Raw genomic sequence first — 25440 nt, forward strand, 5'->3', positions numbered from 1 at the left:
ATAAATAGAGCACATTTGAAAACGGAGTTCAGAAGAGATTACATCACAGGGGTTCCCTTGCCAAAATAGAATTTGTGCTTGTTGTCGTCTCACTAGATGTGCATGCATGCATATTAGTGTCACACAGTATTTTCTCTAGGCAACAGAATGGACCAACTGCTCACAACATGCAATGCCAGTTTGAAATGCTGTTGCTCCCCCGCCTCCCCAAGCAGATTACTGGGCTAATCTTTAATATAGAATAATTCAGCCGTACAGCTAGAGCAGTTATTGCCAGTGCCAGTAATCTGTCTTCCTGAAGACCTGCATTATGAATACTGTAACAATGGAGTCCCAGAATTGGAAGCTTTTGTTTTTCCCTTTTAGCTTGCTAGCAAAAAGGAAGCTTAAGTATATGACCAATCAAATACACTACTTTGCACTTTAAATCCAATGTCCTTCGGTGAGCTCCTTGACACACAGCATATGACCCAGTCAAATGGGATTTCTGTATAGCACCTGTTCTAGCACATGCATGTGCTACCTGCCATACTATTTGTAAACAGGACAAGGAGTGCCATTTACACCCAATCTCTTCCTGGGCCAAGTCAAAGTCAACCTTCAGGGAAAACTAAACAAAAAAAAAGTTACTTGATAAAAGCCGTAACTGCTGCTGCCAGCAACATAACCCTTAATATTCCCCCTTGGTATACGGGCATAGGAAGCTACATAAAGGAGAAACACATAATTTTAACACTAATGCTACAGAATTTCACAAAGAACAGCAAAGCATGATAAAAAGTCAACTAACAAGGCAGATGCTGACTATGAAAGAAAAATAATTCTATCACCCCAAATCTTACTTTAAAACACAGCCAGATCCCGCATCGGCTTTTATCCAGGCTGCGGCGACTCATCCAGGAGAAAAACCCAGGAAGATCTCCATCTCAGCATCACTCGAGGAGAGCGCTATGCTCACTTAGCATCAGCTCCCAACTGCAATACAACTGAAAGCTCTGCAATCTTGCAGACTCAATGAAGGTTTTAATCATCTAATGAGATTACCTCATCTGCGTGTGGTTTCACAAAGCAGTCTCAATGGTAGCCCATTACGCCAGTGCCCTGACATGCAGTATCAATCATGCTAATCAGCTTACTCTGATATCACCCCTATAACTAGATGACTGCCATGCACAGAAACCAGAACTGTGAAGTTTCTACCTCACTGCAGCAACACCCAGAGGATTAAAAAACTGTGATCCAGGTTTTACCCGAGCTATCAGAAAACACCGGTAGCTCAAATCATAACATTAATGCCATTTATATTCAACAGGTTATGAGCTATGGTCCAGTTTGAAATTTTATGTATATTCTAGACTCAATCATAGCCAAGTACAACAGCTCCTATATAGAGAACATTAAGCTCAGATGTAGCAGTTTATATGTTCACAGCTTATAATTTTCTAATGTGAAATTTATCGAGCTTGATAGAATGGTATCAGTAGCTATATTTCCCCCAAATGCAAGCTTCAACACATCAAATGGACACCAGACAGCCCAATACACTGGCTGTTCTACTACTACCACTATGAAAATGGTACAGTAATTAATGCCATTCACTTACCAAATCAACAAACAGCCAACCTCTAAGTAACGTAACATATGAACAAATTAAACTTGTTCTATTTCACAGATGAGGCTAATGACAAGATTTAATTATTAAAACTAAGCTTAGCCTATATTTTGTTCTTCAGTTGCATGGGAAAAAATAGCCCTGAGTTCTAATGTCTTTCTAGACAACAAGGTGATCCAGTTGTTGCTCATGCAGTTAAAAAAAAAAAAGCTAGCCACACTACATAGCTTGCAAGACAAACAAAACAAGCCCCTCTAGTAACTGCATTTCATACAAGAGAGATTAAGCACCTTGTCCAAAGAACCACAAGATTCATGGGCAGAAATCTAAGACATATGTTTTAAATTACACAGTGCTACCTTATCACACTGGCATCACCCCCTTTCTTTTTCCCCAAAATACTTCAAAATATCAGCATTACCACAATTTATACACATCTTTATTCAATGCAAGAAAAAACACACAAGCGTAAGCACAGATATTAAGACACAGTTAACAATGTGATTTCCTTTCCTGAAGGCAACTGACATATCTAGACTTGACTGGGGCCTCTAATGCACAGCTCCCTAGACCACAAAGCACCTTCCCTAAAGTACCATTTTGCTATTAGCTACTTTCAGTAAGGGCAAAGGAATGAAGTGAAATAAAGGAGACCGGACAGTACACAAGGCTATGATCTTACAGTAGTTAGGCTAGAAATACACAGAACCTCCTAAAACTTGACAACTGTAAAAAGCAACAATCTCAACAGTAACGAAGAAACTGCTGAAGAGCTAGTGTGAAGCAGCCTTAAGCCTTTACAAACATGTTGCTATCAGCCCACTTGGCTGGACCAAGTAAAATCCCTCAATTCTGAAAGCTTCTCAATGCACTGCCACGATACTCATTTAAAACACGAACATAAAAAAGTAAAGTCAGCAGAATGACTGGATAACAAGATCAAAAGACTACTCATTCACCCGCGCCAACTGAAGCAAGGATTTGTCTCAGGACTCTTCCCCTACTGAACAACTTGGTTTTTTTGTGTGTTTTTGTTTGTTTGTTTTTGTTTTTTTGTTTTTGTTTTGTTTTGTTTTTTAAAATGAAGGATATACTACAAAAAGGTAACCTAGTCACATTTGACATTCCTTATAAAACACCTCATTGTTAAAAGCATCCAGATTTTCTCCTCTGGTTTTACATAACCATATTCATAGAATCATAAAATGGTTTGGGTTGCAAGGGACATTAAAGATCATCTAATTCCAATCCCCCTGCCACAGGCAGAGACACCTCCCACTGGACCAGGTTGCCCAGCGTCTCATCCAACCTGATGTTGAACACCTCCAGAAAGCAAGTCACTGCTGTCTTCGAGAAGGGTAAGGAGGTGGATGTGGTGAACTACAGATGGGTCAGCCTTACCTTGATGAAGCAAATAACCCTGGAAACCACTTCCAAACAAATAAGGCCAAGACAGTAACTGAGAGTAGACAGCATGGATTTGTGAAAGGAAAAAACATGCCTCACTAGCCTGATGAAATAAACGGTTTGGTGGATGAAAGAGCAGTGGATTTCCCTTATTTTGACTTCAGGAATGCTTTCAGCACTATATCCCATGGCATCCTCAGAGAGGAACACAGTGAAACATCGGCTAAATAAGTGGACAGCGAGGTGGACTACAGTGGCTGTACTTCCAGGCTTGTGGTCAGCAGCACAAAGTCAAGGTGGAGGTCAGTTACTGGTGGAGTACCCCAAGGGTCAATACTGGGGCCAATACAGTTCCGTACCTTCACTAATGATGGGACAGAACGCACCCTCAGCAGGTTCACAGACAATACAAAACCAAGAGGAGCAACTGATATACCAGAAGACCATGCTGCCACTCAGAGGACCTCAACAGGCTGGAAAAATGGGCCAAGGAGAATCTCATGGAGCTCAGCTACGGGAAATACAAAGTCCCATACCTGGGAGGAATAAGCCAGGCATCAATGATGGGGGCCAGCCAGCCCAAAAGCAGCTCTCCAGGGAAGGCTCCCAGAAGCCTGTTTAGCCTAGAGAAGAAAGCGATATTATCAAGGTGTAATAAATACCTGGTGGTTGGAAGCAAAGACAGCGGAGTCCAACAAGAGGCCACGGGCACAAACTGAAGTACAAGTAATTCCTTGTAAACATAAGAAAAAACTTCATTGTGAGGTTGACTGAACACTGAATCAGGTTGCACAGAGGACTCTGTCCTTGGAGATGCTCAACCAACTGGGCATGGCCATGAACAACTTGCTCTAGCTTGACCCTGCTCTGAGCAGGGGGGTTGGACTACATCTCCAGAGGTCCCTTCCCATCTCAGTAATTCTGTGAATATATAATCAAGCAGCTGTCAAGCACTGTGTTTTGTTGACTGTTTGAAATTTATTTTTCCCCACAACTGCACAGCCAAAGGACAGTTTGCATAAGCAAAGACCTTAGAATCCTCTGTGATTTGAAACAACAGCTATTGAGCAAGAGCATTCTGAAAACAATAAAGTAATTTACTCTTTAAGAAGCTATTTTCAATAATCTGTGAACCTCCCCTAACAAGGAATACAGTTGAAATAGCAAGGTAGGTAGACAAGCTGCTACACAGCCTGATCTCTCCCTGTGAAGCAGTGTAACTTTGCAAATAGTTGTCTAACTACAAATCAGAATCGCTTACTCCACCATCCCATCAAAATAACTTCAATGACAATAAGGAGACAAGACAGCAGCAAGGGGAAATTCATTTGACTTCTATCAGCTTCAAAGGAGTAAGAAAAAAAATACCAAATGTTTTACTCCACTTAAAAACAACAAATATTGACCTTAAAAACAGCATTGTTATTCTGCCACTAGCCATTTTGACAGCTTTTTTTCTCTTTTCTGCTTTTGTTTTGTTTTCCTAAGCACAGCACTGAAATCTACCTAGAAAGAGCAACGTACTCTTTGTAAGAACCAAACTATTCTAAGACAACTTTATACACTTGAACATGAAGTTCATGACACTAATCACAGCACTGGTAAGTGGAACACTGGCAATGCACAAGTGTCTTTTTTTTTTTTTATTAGATCTAAATATTTAATTGTCCCACTCAGCAACTTAATATTGCTTCCAAATCTGAACAATATTCAACAAGTCTGCTAGCAACCTTCTGAAACCAAGATGTTCCTTCCCATCCCTCATATACACTTCCTATTGAAAAATACTGAAGTATTTTAAGGGTTTCTCAGTGTAGCTACTAAAAGAGTTGAACCACGGGGGAGGACATCTTCCTTAAACATGATCCAGTAACTGTCTCCTTTTCAGTCCTTTTCTCACACACACTCAACTTACAACAGATGTCCAGATTAGATAGATCATAAGCACAACCAGCTTAAACGTGAGTAAATTAAGACTCTATAATAATAAGTATTATATATCTATATCTATAATAAGTATTATATATCTATAATAATAAGTACTATAATAATACCATAGGCAACCTAGAACTTGGACGGTCTGGTCTATCTGTAATAAGGTAACTGAGGTTATTACGTTAATTTCCACAGAGATCTGAAATGCTAATTAAATGAAAAGTAAGAAAAGTAAAAGTTGCACCCTCAGCATGGAAGAAGTACCACAGAGCGATCAAATTCTTATTACATTTGTTTCCCCATGCATCCCAAGTTTGCTCTATGCCTCTGGCTGATATTCTGTAAAACTATCATTCAGATAAACAGAATTCAAAGCCCAGGTAGAAAAGTCACATAAAGCTTAGGGAAGCACAGCCACGTAATGATGTGAGACTTCATTTCTAATAACAGAAAACTTCAACGGGTTTCTGCAATTCAGTTATCATATCAGCAGTACCATTATTTTCCCACAATATTTGTTATTCACAGTCAAAAGGCACACGCTTTCAAATGAGTACTTGCTGACTAAACCGAGTCCAAGCGTCACACAGGTGCTCAGGCACTTGTTCCTATAGGTAATACAATGGTGAATCACCAAGAGTGCTCAGAGGATAAAAGAGTAGAAAAATACATTGCTCTGGAAAAAAGAGGAAAAGAAAATAGGAAGAGGTTTATTGAACTTGAGTTCAGGGGTGGGATTTCCCCCCCCACACACCTATTTTTTAAGTCACCACTTTCTAAAGATAGGCAAGATTTAGACTGCCATTTAGCAATCCTTCCTGTTCATTTACATTTTAAGATATTTTTAGACATTAGCACAAGATTGTATCATTCAAGAGAGGTGCCATTACTCACTTTTCTGTTCATTTTTCTTGAGTGTGTGGAATTAGAGGAAGAAATCTGTAGATAAGAACTTATGCACTCAACTTACCATTCAGAAATAGACTAAGACGAAACTACCAGTCACCTTTTTCATAGGAAAAAAGGTAACATTCATCCAATTTCTATGTTAGTTTTTATCGAACTCCTAGTTCCCTGAGTATTTTTCCTAGTGTGAGGTATTCTACAAGCATATTGAAACTCCGCAAGCATGTAAGTGACCAATGAATGAGAAAGAGCAAAAGACAGGAAGAAACTGATTTGCAGCACATGATCACAGGAAATAGAAACATGCAGACTGAACTGCAGTTTCAGAAAGATTTTGCAATTACTGCCATATACCAAGAAATTATCATCTCAAGCTTACTATATACGACTATAATAATGCTTAATGTCTGACAAGTTATTTTGGGTCATAAAAACATGCAATTTCTGACACATTTCTTGTTGGTCAAAATCTACAGATTGCTCCACACTTCTAACCAACACATTGCAATAGACACAAATGTTGAAAGAAGGTTTTAAGAAAGATCTTCCCACCTGACAGTAATTTCTTTCTGACTCCATTATGATGAAGCAGAGTGTGAAGCTGTACTGGCATTTACACCCACAGAAAACTTTAAAGATGAGAAAATGCTTCTGGAGATGGACATTTGACCACACTGCATATGGGATTGGGGTTGTTTGGGTGTTTTTGTATTTTTGCATATTTAAAAGAGTCTGTCCTGGGAAAGTGCAGGTGCTCCTTAGGCCAACGTGCTTTCAAACCTCACCTACAGGATTTACAATGGATATAGCTCAGAACCACAAACCTCAACATATGTGCTGTATGGCACCGCCGAGACCACGTCTGTAAAAAGGCATATCTCAGCCTGCCCTGGCTGTTCCTGTCTAATATACTGAAAAACCCAAGTGAGCAGTGCTAGACAAGATATACATCCATACAGAGGCTGATAAATGCACTGTATCCAAAAAGCTCAGGACAAGGTAAGCCCGATGGCTTCCACTGATACTGCTCCCGACGGCCTTTCAGACAGGAGAGCGGTGAACAATTTTTATCAGAGGACAGACCATCTGAAGGGTAACCAGCTCCAGGGCGTTGTCTTACTAACAGTCAAAATAAAAAGCTGGCCTAGACAAGTCTGCAGAGGCAGCAGAGCTCGAGCAGAATGAACCCTAGGCCCAAGATGTTGCTAATAAGCGACCGGTGCTATCTTCCAATCTCTGTAGTGGGGATTTAGGTCTGAAAGTAAAGGATAGTATCTTTTCTGGACTCTGCCTCCTGCCCCTAATTTCTGTTCTACGTTATCACACAGTGATATGATATGCACACATCAGAAATTACATGATTGTATAATTATACGTGACTGACATTTGGTAAAGTGATTTCAGTCACTGTTTCAAGACTATCAAGTAGTCACTGCATTAGGCCATTCCTGAAGCTACGTGAGATCTTACAGTAAAAATTTGCAGTCAAAAAGCAAAACTGAGCAGTTTCAATTTAACTGGACTAGAAGCACACGTGAAACACCTCACGAAGCACAGTGGGTTTTGTGGAAGAGAAGGAAGTACTGGCTAGCTCCTCCAGGTGCAAAGTATTACGGAAAAACCTGATCTGGAAGAAGGAGGATACTCAATCAGCCCCAAGTAAGACCCAATGCATCAGCAAGCAGCAAGACATGATGCACGTCGGTGCAAAGCCCTGCCTGCACATGATGAGCTTGGTGCCCATTCCAGCTCTGGTGGGAGACACACTGCACTCCACACACTGCACCGTGTCCTAAACACCCATCCAGTGCCGCAGTTTTCAAAGGCCATTTTACAAAAGCTCTCTGTACATCTATCTTGGCTACTTTGTTGTCATAATTGCCTTAGAAAGGAACGCCAGTGTATTTCTTTTGCTCTCATTTATACATCAGAGGCATGGCTTAAGACCTTCAGGAAAACAATGCTTGCTCATCCTTCAAGAATCTCGTACAAGTTGTGCATGGGTGCACATCAGCTTGCAGATGTATTTTGAAAGAAGTAGAACAACAACTGATTTCCTGAAAATGTAACGCCCTGTTTATTTGTCCGTCCTCCCTCCCCCCCAAGGTGATGTAGAGAATTATCACAATTCCAGATGTTTACAAGGGGGGAAGGACAACCCATAATAATTTTGCACAGGACGAGAAAGCTGACTGCATAAGCACATTATTCTGCACACACAAATTCAAGATTTCACTAGTTTTTCTACAGGGGCTCTATGTTCCATCCAAGTCCTGGAATTTCAAGCTGTAGGACATTAACAAGCACACATTTGAGTTTCTAGCCACTTCAAGTGTGCATGAGGCAATGAACTTATACAAAGTATTTTTAGACTTCCTGCAATCAACTGTCCTCCCAGCATTGCTCAATATGACGCACAGTTGTCTGAATTATTCAGTTGTGCTAACACATGCTCTAATTTAAAAAGTTGCATTTCTGTGTTTTTGATAAAATAGCTACTGTAAAATTTGCTCATGCAATAAGTTGAATCACAAGTGATTAAGGGTCATCCACGCTAAACTACATTGTGTAAATGCTTATTAAATTATACTTATAAAAAGTAATTTGTTTTATCTACATAAGATAATGATGTAAACTGAACAAAACACTAGTAATGCTTGGGGTGTGTGCAGTAAGAGAGGTGCCTAAATTCTGTGCAGTAAGTTTTGACATTACAGAGTCACAGAAGCCTAAGGTTAGTCTTACTTGCAGACAAGTACTATGTTTTGTAAAGGAAAATACGCCGAAAATGTTGCCTCAGATTTACAGGTCCTGGAAGACTGAACCACTGCAGTCTTTCTAAGAACTCTCCTATTCTCTGGCAGGCTTCAGAGAACATTCAGCAGTTGAATTGTTTCTAGGAGTAGTCAGGGAATGGGATGACAGCTTGGATCATGCAGGCATCTTGTGTGCTGAAGAAAGGATCAAGTTATAGATATACCACTGCATGTACGTAAAGGCAGACAAGCATATTCCAATACAGGGTGTTCTTGTAAGAAACAGTGATGGACAGGGTGATTGCTGGAACAACTTCATTATTTAGCAGAATTGAGTAACAAATCACTACTTGAAGCTGCTCCAGACTATACATTATTATAATAAATACTGTCATTAACCATGATTATGCATTATCTCTAATGAAGAAGCTTCAAATGAAGGAGCTTGCAAATTAGCTGTGGCCTACATCTTGAAGTCAAAGGAATCTTAGAAGTCTTCTGCTACCAATTTGCAAAAACAAGTGAATAAGTTAAGTTCAAGAAGATGCTGATGACATTTCTTCCATAAAGAAAGTAAAAGATGTCATCAAGATGTGATGCTCTGATTTTCAACTGTTAGATGTGTTTCTTTTGGATTACAACTGCTCTTGGTGTGCTTTGGTACTGTGACTGTCATTTACAGAAGAAAATTATTTACTTCTAGCAACTGCCTCAGTTCATGATCCCCTCATTAAGACCATTATTACCTGAATGCTATGCCACAGGAAAAAATTGATCACACAGTCCCAACTATCCAGAAAAAAACGATCAGAACAAGTTTCATGGACTAAAGCTGATGACCTTTAACTGTATGGTTATTGATTTGAAGCAGTTCCTGGGGGTTGTCCTCTAGTATTAGTGAAGAACTAATTAAAACAGAGCTACACTGACTGATTCACAATGCTGCTGAGGATGTTAGTGTAACTAGTGAGAGTAGAGCGCAATTTCTTTTTTCCAGTTAGTCTGGGTCTTGACAAAATGAAGAGTAGTTCAAATGGAAAAATAGAGCCAGGTACAAAGTTACGGATTCTCTTCTGAGCAAGAACAGAACACACTTCCTGTTACGATACTCAATTAACCAACTCCTTTTTAAATGTCATTTTTTTGAAAAATGTCATTTTTTGCCTTGTCAGTTTTTAAAATCTCTCCCCCCTTCTGTGCGGGACAACAAGCAGTTCCCTAAATGGATTGTCCCAGATAGTAAAGCTTCTTTTTGGATAAGTTTCTTACATTTAATACAGATAGCTTTTTGTGGAGCATCGCATATGCAAAAACTTGCTAACAACTGTTTTATACACTGCTCTTTCCTGTTTGTCACATGCAAGAAATTTTCCTGAAATATCCTCTGAATGCAAGACTATTCTTGCTACCATCTGCAGGTCCAAAAAGTAGCATGGAAATTTCAAAAACATGTTGCCCACACCTGCAAATTCTAATTTTCTGGTGATAAGCAACTACTTACACCATGAACTTGGTCCATTTTCAGACAACCAACAGCCCCGCAAAAGCAGCAGTAGCTCCAAGAACGAACTAAGCACTGAGCTTCTCAGAAATCCCCCAAAATTGCCAAGCAAAATCTCAGGTACCATATTGGTTTTAGGTTTTGCCTATGTTGAATATCAACAGTGATGACAGAAGGTCACACACAGTCCAAACAAACAACTCCAGCATTTGGATAGATATTTCCCTACTATCACGGTATTAGCTAATTGCCTCACTTCAATCGCCAGGAAACACACATCTATCTTATTTACCAGGGGTACATTAGGGGAGACAGAATCCATCTCATCACTCTAACACTATTTAAGTGGAATAAAACCAAGTTTGTAGAACAAACAATTTAAAGGAGTCAATATAAGGAGAAAGCACTGATCTGTGAAGAGAAAGCACCGATTCCTGTCACACCCCATTTTTACTTTGTCCTTAGATCATTATAGAATAAGAAGCAATGGTTCAATAGGAATTATGTAAATGTTAACAGGAAATTATAATCTGAGAACTAAAAATAAATCACCTAAAAACTATGGATAAGAACAGAGTATAAACAATTTTTTGTTCATGACAAATCCATATTGGGGTGAAGGTTTAAGGTTGGGATTTACACCAAGAATACATACACTACCTGTAATGAAGCTTAAGGGACACTTCTGGCACTCCTAGAACTACTGTATTAACAAAATACATATACACAAGGAGAAATGGGCACACAGAAAATGTTTAAAACCACAAGAGAGCTCACTCAATTTTATGCTATCTGATTTGACAGCAGGTGAAGAAATGCCTTGCTATCTCCCCAGTTCCCTCTCTGCTTTGACACTTAATACTCTATTTCCCTTTTAAAAGCATACAGAAAGTCTGAATAACTCACACTGAAATAAGTGACTGGAAACTATTTCACCTCTCTGCAGATGTTCTCATTTAATCTTAATATCAGATCCTTACACTTGAATGAGAAAGCCTCGTTGTATTTCACACCAACCTTGATGGAATTCTGCTGCTCAGAACATACCTTCAAATTCCTCTCCTACGCTTTTGACTGGATAGTTAAATGCAGCCAAAGTAAAGTAGTTTTTTTCATACCTTACAGGAAAGCAGACAGTTACAGGTGAAGACTGCAAATATAAAATACAGGAATTCACACAAACCACACTATATCTCAGGCCCCAGCCTGATGATCACATACCCAAAGGTCTGCAATTTCTACAAAAATCAGCTAGCCTTTTGCATGAGTGTTATTGCTATGTAATTTTTTCAGTGAATTTGAAGGTGTAGTCAGAGAGAAGTTCCTGCTTTAAAGCAAAATCAGTATGAGCACTCCTAAAAGCAGACACATTGCAATAGCTGCACTTATTTTCAGAATGGGAATACCAGTAACTAGAATGTGACAGCAGGTAAGGTTAGTTTTACTTTTATTCTTTAAGAGATCTTTCAAACCAGGTATCTTTGGACAACACATTAACTCCGAATGGTTTCTTTAGCACAGGTGCAGCAGTACAGCATGAGGGAAACAAAAAGCTTGCTCTTCACGGAAGAGGTAATACATATCTCCGAAACACACTTTCCTTCTTTTCTCTTTGCGTATCCCAGAGTTTTTTCTTAAAAGCATGGAGTGAATCACTTATCAGATACTTCTATCTAATGCACTAACAATAAACAAAAAGTTTTGCAACAGCCTTAGTAAACGAGTAGTCACAAATTTAAACAAACACACAGATTGCTGCACTATCACAGAGATTTAGAAGATACCTTAGCAGCAAGTACTGTCTTTCAACTGTTTATTCGTTTTTTTCCGATAGTTATGAGAACCTTGATTATTAGCAAAACCCTAACAGGATTTCTTTTTTTCCCCCTTCATGTTTTGAAGAGGTACAACTCATTGTTTGTTTGTTTTTTTTTCCTAACTTTCTGTGGTATGTTTTCAAACATTCTCCCTTTTGTTATTATTACACACTTGAGGAGAGCTCATACAAGATTATGAAAAACAGCTCTTTCAAAATTGACCAACACTCTTTCAAGGAAAAGCATATTGAACATAATAAATCCAGTTAGGGTTTCCTCCTCACCACATTTAACGTCTGGACATCCAAATAAAAACCTGAGATGACAAGCAGAAAGAAATAGCAAGTAATAAGTATGTAAAATGGATTATCAAATTATGACAGAATTTCTGTCAAGATGATCTCAGTTTTCACATGGTTTTTCACTATTACTTAACTAACTTCTGTAATTTAGACAAAACACTTGGCTGCAGCATTTGAAAAGAAATGGAAGGTAAATACAGAAGCTTTCAAGATGAACCTTGCTGGTATTTCTATTCTACCAGTAATTATCATGTGCAAAAGAACATATGATTTAAAACTGGCTTGCATGGTACACTCATGACTGCACACCTGCACTTATTACACAGATAGTCTACTGACCTTAAACGCCAAGTCTGTTGAACTAGACTTGCATCAATGAAACACGGTTACTTAATGACTTAATGGAGACAGACCATTAGCTTACAAAACAGCGTCGGTTTGTCTAACCAGAAAGAAAGTAAAATTACCCCAGTGGGATAGAAAGCAAGGCTAGTCAGGAGAAGGAGACAGCAAGTGCACGAGCGGGACTTGGCTATGCTGAGGCAGGCAGGACAAAAGGACCCAACGCACCTCCCCTGTCGCTGCCCCTCTCCCTCCGACTTACCTCCACTGCTGGTTGGGGTGCTCTCCACACACGCTACATACACAGCTCAGGCTGGCCCACAGCCAGCTCAGTGTCTTCAGCTGCTCCATGTTCACGGCAGCAACGCACAGGGGACAGCGGGAGAGCATGGAGTGGGCCACGGGGTCAACTCGGGCCTGCCACTGCCACTAGCAGAGAGCTGGAAGCCCCCAGCCTCACACAGCGTCAGCCCTGGAGCTTTACCAGCACTGGTGTGCCACCTGAGGCAGGCCTCAACCTGGCTCAGAACGAAATCCACGGCCATGTACATGCCCCCTGCCCACCAGGTGGTTCTCACTGTCCAGGCACCACCACAGCCCAATGACTGAAGCACGTCAAGGTGCAGCGGCCACAGCAATGAGCACCCCCCATGAGTGAGCTGTGAGCAGGACCTATGCCTCCATAGCGTACGGTAAGATGAAAGGCATGGATTTTGTTACATGGCCTTGACAGCTTCAAAGCATGATAAAAACGCACCGAATTCCTGCAATAAATTATCTAGCACATTCTCAACTATTTCCTGAAACACGAGCTGCTCAGTCAAAAACTTAAAGGTCAAATTTGCATCGATAGCCTCGCCAAGAAATTTTCTGAAGAAAAAAAGAGGGGAGGTTGAAAGAACAGAGAAGCAGATGTGACAATAAGAAATCACTATCTTCTGTGTTACACAAAATAAAAAGCTGCCTGCAGTGCAAAATCAACCTGAAGAGGTGAGCTATCAGTCTTGTTTTCACCAATATTCTCCTATCTTGAACCCTTTCTAATAATTTAGTCAGTGTTACTTGGAAAGCCTTCTTTCTTCAGAAAGAGTAAAGGGGGATCAACTGACTGTCTCACTTTTAATCCTTCCTCATACTCCCATGCAGAGAACTTGTTTTCCTTAAGGACACTTCACGGGTACCTCATTATCTCAGGAAAAATTCTTACAGTATACACAAAATGGCTACCCACCATTTTCCACTAATGCAAGCTGCAGCTGAGCATCACTACTCAGAAGTTCAAAGTAAAGCACACTGCTGTTAAGAGAATGATCACTGAATAGCAGTGTGCTTAAGTAAGCAAACACATGAAAAAGCCAAGTGTAAATTCTTATCTATGTACTTTCCAAACATACAATGAGCCCACGTGGATTTTTTTATGCTTCCTTTTAATGAAGAAAAAAGGAGGCACCAGTATCTTCTAGGACCACCACATACCAATAATAAAATTGAAAAAAACTTAATTAGTTACAAACTAGACAGGTTTGAGTAATCAGGAATGCATAACATTAAGTGGTCCCACATTCAACCAGCTGATCCTTTAGTGAGATCATATTCACATTCAAGCTGATACACCACCACAATCAGGTAGGGAAGAAAAAGCACAAACACATGCTTGCGTTATTTTCACACCTCATACACTCAAAGGTTTTTAAGAACAGAACACTTGAAAAAGTAAACTGTCTCTTAATGCAGCCTGGCACTATGATTTGCAAAACGAACAGGACAGCATTTAAAGCTGTTACAGACTGAGTACTAGATTTTCAGTGATCAAACCATGAGCCGTGCAGAACTGATAACCAAGGAGGAAGACTTCCTAGTAGCACAGCTCCAAGCTGCCACTTGACCTCCCCTCAGCTCTTCCACCCGATGAAAGACTGCACCAGGGATGGGCACAGCCTAAGTCACGCCTGTCGTATGCCAGTGCAGCTAGGCTGTCCGGTACATGAGGAACAGAGGACCTTGGCTCTTTTTAGCCCTTCCCTCCCCACTGCAGTAAGGGAAGACAAAGAATCCAGCAACTCTTCCACAACTCACTTCAGCTTTCCACAGTAACATCACCATTTACTCCTGGGACACAGATTTAGCCTCAAAAAAAAAAAAAATACCATCAGGTGCTGTGATCCACCAGAACACATTACAGAAATTCCCCAAGAGAATCTATTCAGCCCAGCTGACAGTAACTGTAGGTCTGAATGACATATTAAAAAGCAATCAAGCTGATTACATTATGCATCAAAACATGGTTAAGTGGTACAGTTTTGCTGCAATGTTAAAAGAACATCTGATCCTCCTCAGAAGAAACAAGGTTGAATTGTCAAAATACAGGCAAGTAAAAAAAGAACATGAAAGAATAAATGGGAATTTTTCAGTAGCTACTGGTGTGGGAAGCCCTATAACACAAGTGAAAGCTTTCCAGAAGCGAAAGGTTAATTTAGTGACCTTGCCTTAGGCAAGTGGAAGAGATCGTACCATTACAGAATTCTCCTATTCCTTTTTGTTTGTTTGTTTTCTTAGGTGCAAGTTATTCCCGCCACTCCCTTCTCACCAGGTGTAGGTTCACTTGTAAAGCTCCCAGTAAACCACCTCTGCACTCCAATGCAGCCCGTTCTGCTGTTACAGGTCAGCTACTCTCCAAGTTTCTGTATTCCCTGAGCTCCTCCCCCCCCCCCCCCCCCCCAAAAAAAAAAGAAAGAAGAAAAGCTGCTACTTAAATGAGACACATTCATCAAGTCAGGAGAGAAGGCACCCAGCAGAGATAAGCAGCAGCAGAGAAAGTAGACAGTCTGTAAAGATGTAGCAATTCATGTCGTACAAAACCATTTTTCTTAAAGTGTCACTCAGTAAGACAGCAAAGAGCTCCACCGTGGACGAGCCACGCTGCTGCTGCAGACAAAAATTCACAAACACAAACGCACCCATAGCAACCACAAACTCCAGGTGGTGGCAGACTTATGGAAGGACCACTTTGTTCCAGAAAAGGGAAGAGAAACTTCGGAAGAACGTACACTCCATCTGCCTTTCCAAATGCAAACACTACATTGGACTCAAATTACAATTTTTTGAGCCCTCAAAGTTCAACCAAACAGAGATGCATCTGAAGATGCTTGCCAGCCACCACCAAGACGTCAACAGTTCCTCAGCAACTGTGACAAAACCTACAAAGTGCTGCAGAAGACTTTATATAGTTCTTGCATATCTAATTTGACAAGACAGTGTAGTGACTTCAAACACGAGTTCTCCTGTCACTTTTAATTGATGACTTTCCACTTCAACTTTTCCTCCACGTTTCAGATGCTTGACTAAGGGAAATACTATTAGTTTAAGTCAAAACAGACACAGAGAGATGTCAAGTCTGTGCATACTTCTGTGCACCGTTGCATTAGCACTTTTAATTTCATATTGCTTTTTCTTTGAAGGCACTTGCACAATTATGCCCAGAGAAGCTGTGGATGCCCCATCCCCGCAGGTGTTCAAGGCCATGCTGGATGGGGCTTTGGGCAACCTGGTCTGGTGGGAGGTGTCCCTGCCCATGGCAGGGGGTTGGAACTGGGTGGGTTGTAAGGTCCCTTCCAACCCAAACCATTCTGTGATTTTATGATAATATTGTCAACTTGATTGGACCACTGCTAAGTCTAGACTGCCATCTCACAAAGCTCTGTAACTGTACTTCTGCGTCTCCTCTATTGCAATCCAGGAGACGAGCACAGTGGTCCCAGGATGGTTTGCAGAGGCACATAAAGCAGTATGCCACTGACATGGCATTTTCAGCAACAAGTGCTCACCAACCCATGGTCTACTTGTACAGCTACTTTTTTTGTTGTCGTTCTTTAACCGAAAAGGGTGGTGCTGATTCCTCTAATGAACAGTGATGCCACAAGACTAAGCAACTCTTTCCTAAGCATTGCAGTTCCAAAAGACAGAATTTCACAGGCAGACAAAAATACAACAGGAATGAAAGAGATGGAAAAACTAGCTCAAGACTTCTCTCCCAACATAGTTATCAATCTGCTGGTCGCATACACAGCTTTGCATCACATCTGGGGAATACAAAATGGAATTTCCCAAGGAAAAACTATCGTGTCCCATCAAGCTCTCTACATATAACAGGAGAGTGGATGTCCCCTCTTCCTACATAGAGAGGAAGAAAGTACCAAAGAAGTGATTAAGGCAGCCAACGTGCTAACGGGAAAGGTTTCACATTTCAGCATTGCCCAAACACACAACAAAAAAAGAAAATTCTGCTTCCATGCATTGAGCCTGAGCAGGAACATTCACTAATGAAGGCTTCTGAGTCAAGTAATAACTTCAACAGAAGAGAAATAAAATTTTTCCAAGTTAGTTTTTGAGTTATGCAGTTTAAAGTCTTCGCGTTTTATATCACAAACCAACTCATGAAATTCCTTCCAAAACCCCACCCTTACCTCCATGCCAAAAAGTTCACAAATTTGAAATTCTAGCCCCATCCTGGATTAACAATTCACTGCTCTGTCACCAAGTCTTATTTCGCAACCAGCCTGTAATGTAGTTGTAGCAAGAATGTCTATAAAATCTTAAGCTGCCAAGACCTGCTCTGATGCTACCACTCCACTGGCTCCCACTCTCATTCATGACTCCAGCCCAGCCTGAAGGCAGAGATACAGGAAAGGGCAACTCTGCCAGAACATCAGGTATTTTTCTGCTACTGCATCAGAGCTGTCTATTGATTTAAATCAAAAGATTCACAACATGTCAGTGAGTCTGAAGAGGAATCAATACAGCTGTCGCATTTCATTCTTCCCTCACGAATTAAGGAAAAGGACCCATTGCTTTCAGCTGTTAATCAGAACCGATGACCTGCGCACTCCAGCAAGACACTGCTGATTGCATAACTTTTGGTGTATATATGCTGTGAATAAACAAATGAAGAGAACTTCCAAAGCACAGCACTGAGTTATAAAAAACGTCTCTACTCTGTGAGTACGCAAGTGTCCATATGGTCTTAAAAACTTCAAATTTTATTCCTGTAGATTATTGTGAGAATGATTGTCAGTAGCAAAGCTGACTTCACAACGTGAGAAGTGGAAGCTGCAGACAATCTGAAATCTAAAGAGCAATAAAGAGCATTTGTTTTTTAGGATTTCCAATTACTTTTCCTTGCATGAGAACATGAAATTCAATGAAGAAAAATTCTAAATAGTAAAGCTATCTGGAAGCAAAGCTCTTAGGAAACAAGATGACAAAGGAAGTGTATTTATAGGTCGGCAAAGGGGAAAAAAGTCACTGAAGCAGCTGCATAGTTCTTGCACAGCGGACAAAAAAAAACAATGAAAAAGGAGGAAAAGGTAGGCAAGGGAAGAAAGTTTAAAACAAACGCTCCAGAACTTAACTTATTCCTGTCTCAAGTTACCTTGAAAGTACTTTTTCCTTTAAAAAAAAGTACTACTTTTTTTCCTACCTGATCCAGTTTTCATAAGTGCCTTTTCCAGTTTTCATAATTAAACCCATTAAATAAATAATTATACGGCTATGACGCATGTTGCTATGGCAAGGATTGCGATAGCAAAGATTCAAGCTTTTATGACTTCACTGCAAGGTCACATAAAAGACTGTGAACAAGAAAAATGGGTGGCGAAAAAGGTTACTTCCATTAACATCAACGGAAAGGAAAGACGCTAAGATGAAGTACTCGTCGTGCACTTGAGAGTGGTCTGAAGCGCAAATGTTTCATTTTTCACTCCAGTCTCTGCAACAAGTCACAGAAGGAAGAGAATATGACTAGCTCATCCTTCTGGTTTTGTCTGAAAGGTATGTTAGCACAACAGGGTGAAAAGCCCCAGGGCCACATACATTTATTTGCCCGCTAACCCCGTCAAACACTCTTTTGCCTTTCAAAGTATCCATAAAATACTACAAGACTGTGATCTTTAAAGAGTGCGCATTCCTTGCCGGCTACCTTTCAAGTGGTGTTCCAGGCAGATAAACACCAAAGCCTCCCTTCCCATAGGAACACGGGCATCTTTCACGCCTGCGGTTCCCAAGCAGCAAAGCACAAGCCTGCTGCAGGTGAGACCCAGCAAGGCGTGGAAGCAAATCATGCCAGCACCAAGCAGGGACACCCGGGTGGGCCTGGACAGCTGGCCACATGCTGCTACACACAGTGGCTGTAGGGCCAAATGCTCAAGTGATGATATCCAGGGTAAGATGTGGCCCCACAGAGGCCCTGGACAGGGGGAGGGAGGGAGGGAGCAGCCGTCAGTCCCACACTGGATAGGGCTAGGGGAGAGAAAAAGAACCTGCCCCCAGATTGCCTACTTGTCCCTCCAGAAAAGCTCCCAAAATAGTTAGAAACCCCTGTACTACACAGTCACCGAAAGCCACGACCTCTTATGGGAAAAACCTGCACTGGCGTACGTGAAGACAAGCTGCCTGTTGGCCAGCAGCTACTCGCAGCACAGCACCATGTTGCTGACCCTACATCAGCTGGCAGGGTCCAAACACCCCTGTACCTCACTGAGATGCACAAACCTGAGTGCAGAGTGGAAAGCAGAGCTAAGAAAAAGCAAGATGCCTCAAACCTGTTACTATTTTTACCAGTAAATCTTGTCCTAAAAATATTTGCGTGGGGGAGGAGGAAGAAAGGAGGATTTAAGGGGTGTCAACTCAACTTCTAATCAAATACATACATGTATTTGAAGGCAAATAAACTGCTTTGATGCTGCTTCACAGTGAAGTCTCCAATTTACTATAGAGGACAAGGCAAACAGACTTTCTCATTCAGAGAAGAGGTGGGAGATACAAAATTAGAGATGAAGAAAGCACACACTTGTACTGAACTTTCAAAACAAGTTATTCCAGTTTAGCATTTTTCTTCCTGAACTGACGTAGCATAAATAAGAACCAATGAACTAATGAAATGCAAAGGTTATCCTGAAGCATGAAAGTATTATAATTATGCTGTGCTCTGCTAATTTTAGAAGACGAAGAAGAATGACTACACTATAATAAGTCAAATGTAAATATACAAAGCCATCCACTCACCCATGGTGCACTCAGCTCACACTATTGGATTCTTTTCTCCTTCTCAATTTAAGGCAGTAAGAACAGCAAGGCATTCTTCTACTACCTCCCATTTGCTGGATAAACACATCTGTTCTATTCCGCAGAAAAGTTTACCAGTTACAACCTCCTTAATTTCAAGACTGATTTACCACCTGGAACTTTCCCTACCATGCAAAAATTTTTGAGCCATAAAGAAATTTCACATCACAATAAAGAAATGCTATGTCTAGCATCTTTGCAGTGCTTCAAAACCCTCATTGGCTTCACTTTCACATCTGGATCTCAGGGGAAAAGCCAGACCCTCATTACTACGCAACTCAGCACGCTAATGCCAGTGCAGTCTGGAGACTGCAGTTTCTTGCCTGACACTCAAAACACTCGGACTGAAAATGGATATAGTGAAAAAACTACTGGGAAGCTTCACACAAGGCAACATCTTCCCTTGTAGCCACCGTTTCTAGATGAAAATCACCTGTATGGCCTTAGGAGCCAGCATTTTGCACAAACCTCTTTCCAGTAACACAGATTAAGGTCAGAGAACTACACTGAAGAACTGAGATACAAACCACAACACATCTTTACATGAGTACATGCTTACTATCTACATTACCCTAGAAAACTTCAGACAGTCAGTACTAAGCAAACCATGCCGCATATATTAGGAAGACCATCAAAAGAGAAAAACCAGGAAACCCTGAGATTATGGAGCTGCATTTCATTCCAACTTTTTGGGAGAGTGTGGAATGTATAAGGGAAAAAATAACGTGAAAGTTTTTTGCTTCAGTATAGCTTTATTTTTAGACTTATGAAGAATTTATCTGTTTTCTTGTTAAAATACTTTTACTGTGACATTAAAATGAAATATTTTTATCAAAATAAACTTTTCTATGAAAGTTCCTTATGTCAATGTGTTATAAGGAAATATTTCCATTAGATAGCACTTCTGATAGGACCCTGGAAAGTTGGAGACTCTTCAGGTTCTTACAGAAATGCAGATGTTACATGCTAGCATTAACAAGGGACCACAAAAAGCAATTCTAAGCACAAAAGGCTTTTACAACAGACCAGATCCTACAGCTGAAGCAGCTCTCATGAGCAAAACTGGCAAAAAAGATTAACTACAGAACTTGGTTCAAAACCAGACTTACTTCATATTAGCAAAAAGTATTTAGCAAAATACTGATCAAGTTACAGTAGCTCTGAATAAGTGGCTTACTTGAAAAATTCTTTACTAAGTTTAGCTTAGTATTAACTCATTAAGTTTAGTCCTAGAGGAAGAAATGTGGACTGGTACAGTTTTACTTGGTATTGAAAGTGTTATCTGAGTGACTACTACATTCTTCTTACACTAGATCTTTTCAGTGAAAGAAGCTGACCACAGAAGTGATAATATATAAAATACCATAAATACTCCTGTGATGTGTGATGAACCCCAAAAAGCTAACCAAAAGCCCAAGAAGGCATTGTACTTGGGAAGTTGGGGGAGAAAAAAAAAAATCACCTCACAGGATACAAACTGTCCATCAATGCAAGCATTTCCAATTCATTTCATAACAAGCCCAAGGACCAGTGGTTAGAGTTTTCAGTTTCCATTTACTTTCCTTTGGGCCTCTGATCCCTGCCCCTCTGCCTTTGATTTTTTTTTTTCTTTGATTAGCTAAAGATAGTTACAATACATTTTGAGTAAGCTTGATTTCCCACCATCTGAAAAAAAAAAGCCTATCACCATTATGAGGCGTGTCTCAAAAGCATATAGATTTCATATGCCATGTGTCATACCACAGGGGCATATTTTGTTAATGCTATGTAAGATATTACAGTACTTCACTTAGCTCTGCAGACTTTTAACCACACTCACCTAACGAGACAGGCGAGTTTGGCTTATACAATACGTAAACAAGCCTTAGAGCAAACATGCAGTAGAACAAGTTGAAACATTGGTTACATTAGTTAAACCTCATTACACCTGAGTAGCCTCTTCATTTCCAGTTATTCCCATTAAGAACACTGCAGGTTAGCAAGATCAGAAAATAACAAGTCATCATCTCCATCCCTCCGTTCCAGGAATCTCCTGCACGGAGAGGTGTAGGAGAACAACTGCAAGAGTAAGCAATATTTCTGGATCACTTCCAGGTGACTTTTACGTCTACATGCAGACAGCTCTATCTATTTCCCCCCAGGCATCTACCACTGGTCATGGCAAAACCGAAATGCACAGGCTGGTTAGTTCTAACGCTAGCAGCAGGCACCTCTGGTGCCTTGACCTCCCTCGGTACACGCACAGCTCCACAACTGCTTCCTCTCCCAGAGCGAGGGGCTTGGACATAGTGCAGTATTTGGGATACAGAGATTCTCTTCTTGGCAGAGCTATCAGTTCCGTTTTCCAATAATTGACTTCCAGAACATTTTTAAGATCTGTGAAAACAGCAAGTAGCCCCCGAAGTCCGATCACTGCTGTAAGCGCAGCTCCCAGCCCCACACAGCCCATCTGGGCCTGGTGCGCCACAGGCCGGGAGACGCGTACCTGACAGAGGCTCAGCCCGGGAGAGGCAGTGCGGACACTGAAGGAAGTATTTGAAGACTGAGAAGAAGCTTTTCAGCCCCCTCAGATGAGGGAACTCTGCTGGCTTCACTTTTTTTTTTCTCCTTAGAACAGTGAGATCATCAAGTGAAAGAAAATTTGGCTTTACAATTAAAAAATGTTTCATTCTTTCAGGAGTCGGATTTCATATTTGTGTTTGCTTTCATATCTCAATGGAATTCAAACCACGTGCACTATTTGGGGCTTTACTGAGGGATGACCACAAAGAAACTTTGCAGCTGATACAGAAGACAGCAGCTTATCTTGGCAGCGCTCCTAACAGAGCGCAGATAATTCCCATGCTCTCCACTCGGTATTCTGTCAATTGTTCCTATGCACTAATTCAATCCGTTTCAGCCTTATGGATCTCTACACAGTCAAAGATTTCTCACTCTACCCATATTATTACTAAAAAAGAATAATTTCTTTTAAAGCCTACAACATGCTTTCCAAGCAGAGAGACAAGACCATTTTCAGTGTAAACTCTCCTCACAGCATAGTCCACAAGCTCCTTCTCTCAGTAGCGTACAATCTCAGAAAGACGGGAGACAGAAGAAAAATGGGGAAGTGGTTACTTAAGTCAGTTGCTCTTCAAGGGATTTGCGGCCATTTAGCATATTTGTGAAAAAATTATAATACATTTATTTTCATTTTTAAACATGACAAATAACATGCTAAATAACACACCCAGAGTAACAAGTGTTCTTGTTGTCCAAAACTGAACCTTACCCTTCTAGATAGGAGTATTTCATACAGGTATGTGATAAATATAACCCGCAGTTCATCTGTATGCATCATAGGTCAGCCTTAAGTAAGAACTGAATGAGAAAACTCAAGTTCTAATAATCCAGAGAGGACTTCGGGGTGAAATGCTTAAACTTAGCATGGAGTTAAATAAATCCATTTGCTGGAGCAGACAGGTAAAATAATGATACAAGTCTCTATAAGGATACACTGCAGTTACAAAAGGCTTTGGATACCACCTTCACATCATGTGGATTTCATGCATTTATGACAAAATTAGTTGTTGCATTTAGAAATGTACAATATGATTAGCAGGGCTGACAAAAAATGACAGCAACTATAGTTTGTATTGTCTGGAAAAAGTCTACATGCCTAATCCAATGACAAGTGTAGGCCATGTCATCTACATATTCCTGGAATGGGCAACTCTAGTGTGCAAGAGACTTGATTGTTAGGAAAACACGGGTATAATTTAAAGTAATGGAGAACGTGAACTGCAGAGACTGCTTACAAGAAAATAGAACATATACTCCATTTGTTAGTGAAACATTAATGATAGCAACATACAGAAAACAATTCAGAGAAGAGGCAAGATTTAGGAACAGAGAGAATGAAGAAAGTGCCATTGATGTAAAACCTAAGTAAAATGAGCATGGATACTCATCCATGGACAGGTCAATACCAACAAAGAGCAGGGACAAAGAGATACACAGTAATACAGAAGTTGCACGTCCCCAAGGGAAAGTGAGACCAAAGTCAAAAAAAGAAGCAAAACCTACTATCCGTTAGTGGAAACACTAATCAGGTTACCAGAATAGCTTGCTATAGCATAACAAGGCTATACGTAAGAGCTCAGGCAAGCAGGTTTTGACTGCTTCTAACGTGAATAAAGATGGAAGGAAAAAACACGTATATAAAAAGAACGAACGAACAAACCACTGACACGAGAAACTAGCTTGAAAAAGGTCACCTGTATGCATCTGCAACAGTCATGAGCAAAGACTGAACCATGCGGAAGCCAAGGTTTCCCAAACATGGGATGTACCAGCAGATAGTTTTCTGGGAAGGCTCTTGGCTCTCGGTTTTGCTCCCGCCTCCCCCTTACAGATAACCTTCTGGGCATACTGCAAGGCCTGTTTATTTACCCAGGTTTCTGCCTGAAGGACATGGGCATGGGTGTAAAGATTTTTCTGCTAAGAAACCAAAGAGATCTTTTGTTGGCACATTACTAGTTTATAAGTTGTTTGTTTTAGTTATTACATAACCACACCAAGAAGTTATAGTAAAAGATTAAAAATGCATACTGTGCTTTGTTATATTTAGAATATATACTCATTTGGACAATGAGACAAGTATTTACTACACTTCATGTAAGTTCAACTTGTTCTAATAATATCATGAACAATACTTAATTTTTAATCCAAAACTGTGACAAACAAAGGACTCATTCACTTGGTTGTTTTACAGTAAGATAATGCATGCCTAACAGAGCTGGGGTTCAAGCAATGTATTTTTCTTATCACATACGATAATTAACAGAAAGTTTCTAAATTGTACTATTCGTACCTTAATGGTTGTTGGTTCTGCCTGATCCTCAAAATACACCCTTGGGCAAACCTGTGGATTTATCCCTGTAAATCAAAAGCTACAACCCTGCAATCACACCTCTGTATCTGGGACCCTTCTCCATGCGAGAGTAACAAGTTGTTTAAATCCTACTGGACAGTAATTGCAGTTCAGAGGAACTACATCTAATGGCCTCAATGAACCTTCTTTCAATCAGTCTTTTACCTACGTAGCCAGTAGTAGTTTAGGGATCTGTTCAAAATAATTAATATGTGCGGGATGCTGCACTTCTTCATGGAAAGCCAAGATTAACACATTAAGTCAACAAATTCTATTTTGAAATAGTTTAATTCTCTACGGAGATGACTGCTTTCCCCAAACGATGCAGACATGTCTGCTGTTGTCTGGGCCAATTCAGAGACTTGTTATTCACTCCTTGGTTGATTTCAAAATCAGACTACCCCTTCAGTAGGTTGCAGAGACTATGACATCACATTTATGATAATTTATTGCACAATTATGGTGGCTACATCCTTGGATTTTATTTCGTGGGAAAGTATGTTTCCACTACAGTCCCAGCCATTTTCTTGGCTTATGCCTGCTCTCAGAGTTAAAAGTTTTGGTGTAGAGCTTAGCATGACTTCTTTCTTAATGCTATAAAGGTGTTTTATAGCAACTAAAGGCTATATAGTTCAATTACCTAGAGAAATATTTGCATTCTAAATTGAGACTTACTGCAATTTCATAAGCAACTCATAGAAGCACTGCTTTAACTATTTGCTAAAAAAAAATCACAACTCTCCAACAGATTTGACTTCAATATTACTTATGCCTTCTTCAAGAAAAACACCCAACACCCTTTGAGAAGGCAAGACTGTCATCTTCTTAAAT

General features: G+C 40.3%; 1 protein-coding gene across 11 annotated transcripts in view; it reads right to left on the minus strand.

Moving 5' to 3' along the window:
* Positions 1–25440, minus strand: part of GAB1 (GRB2 associated binding protein 1) — a 98479-nt gene that overhangs the window by 59509 nt on the left and 13530 nt on the right. Inside the window, exon 1 of one of the 11 annotated variants that reach the window (XM_083834680.1) lies at positions 843–15235. The exons of the other annotated variants lie outside the window; for them this stretch is intronic. Within the exon in view, the coding sequence (XP_083690806.1) occupies positions 843–896 (54 nt within the window). The 5' untranslated portion in view covers positions 897–15235. Of the gene's footprint in view, positions 1–842; positions 15236–25440 lie in introns of those variants that run through there. 11 annotated transcript variants of the gene reach the window in all.

This window comes from Anser anser (genome assembly GCF_964211835.1).
Source record: "Anser anser genome assembly, chromosome: 4".
Classification (NCBI taxonomy): Eukaryota; Metazoa; Chordata; class Aves; order Anseriformes; family Anatidae; genus Anser; species Anser anser.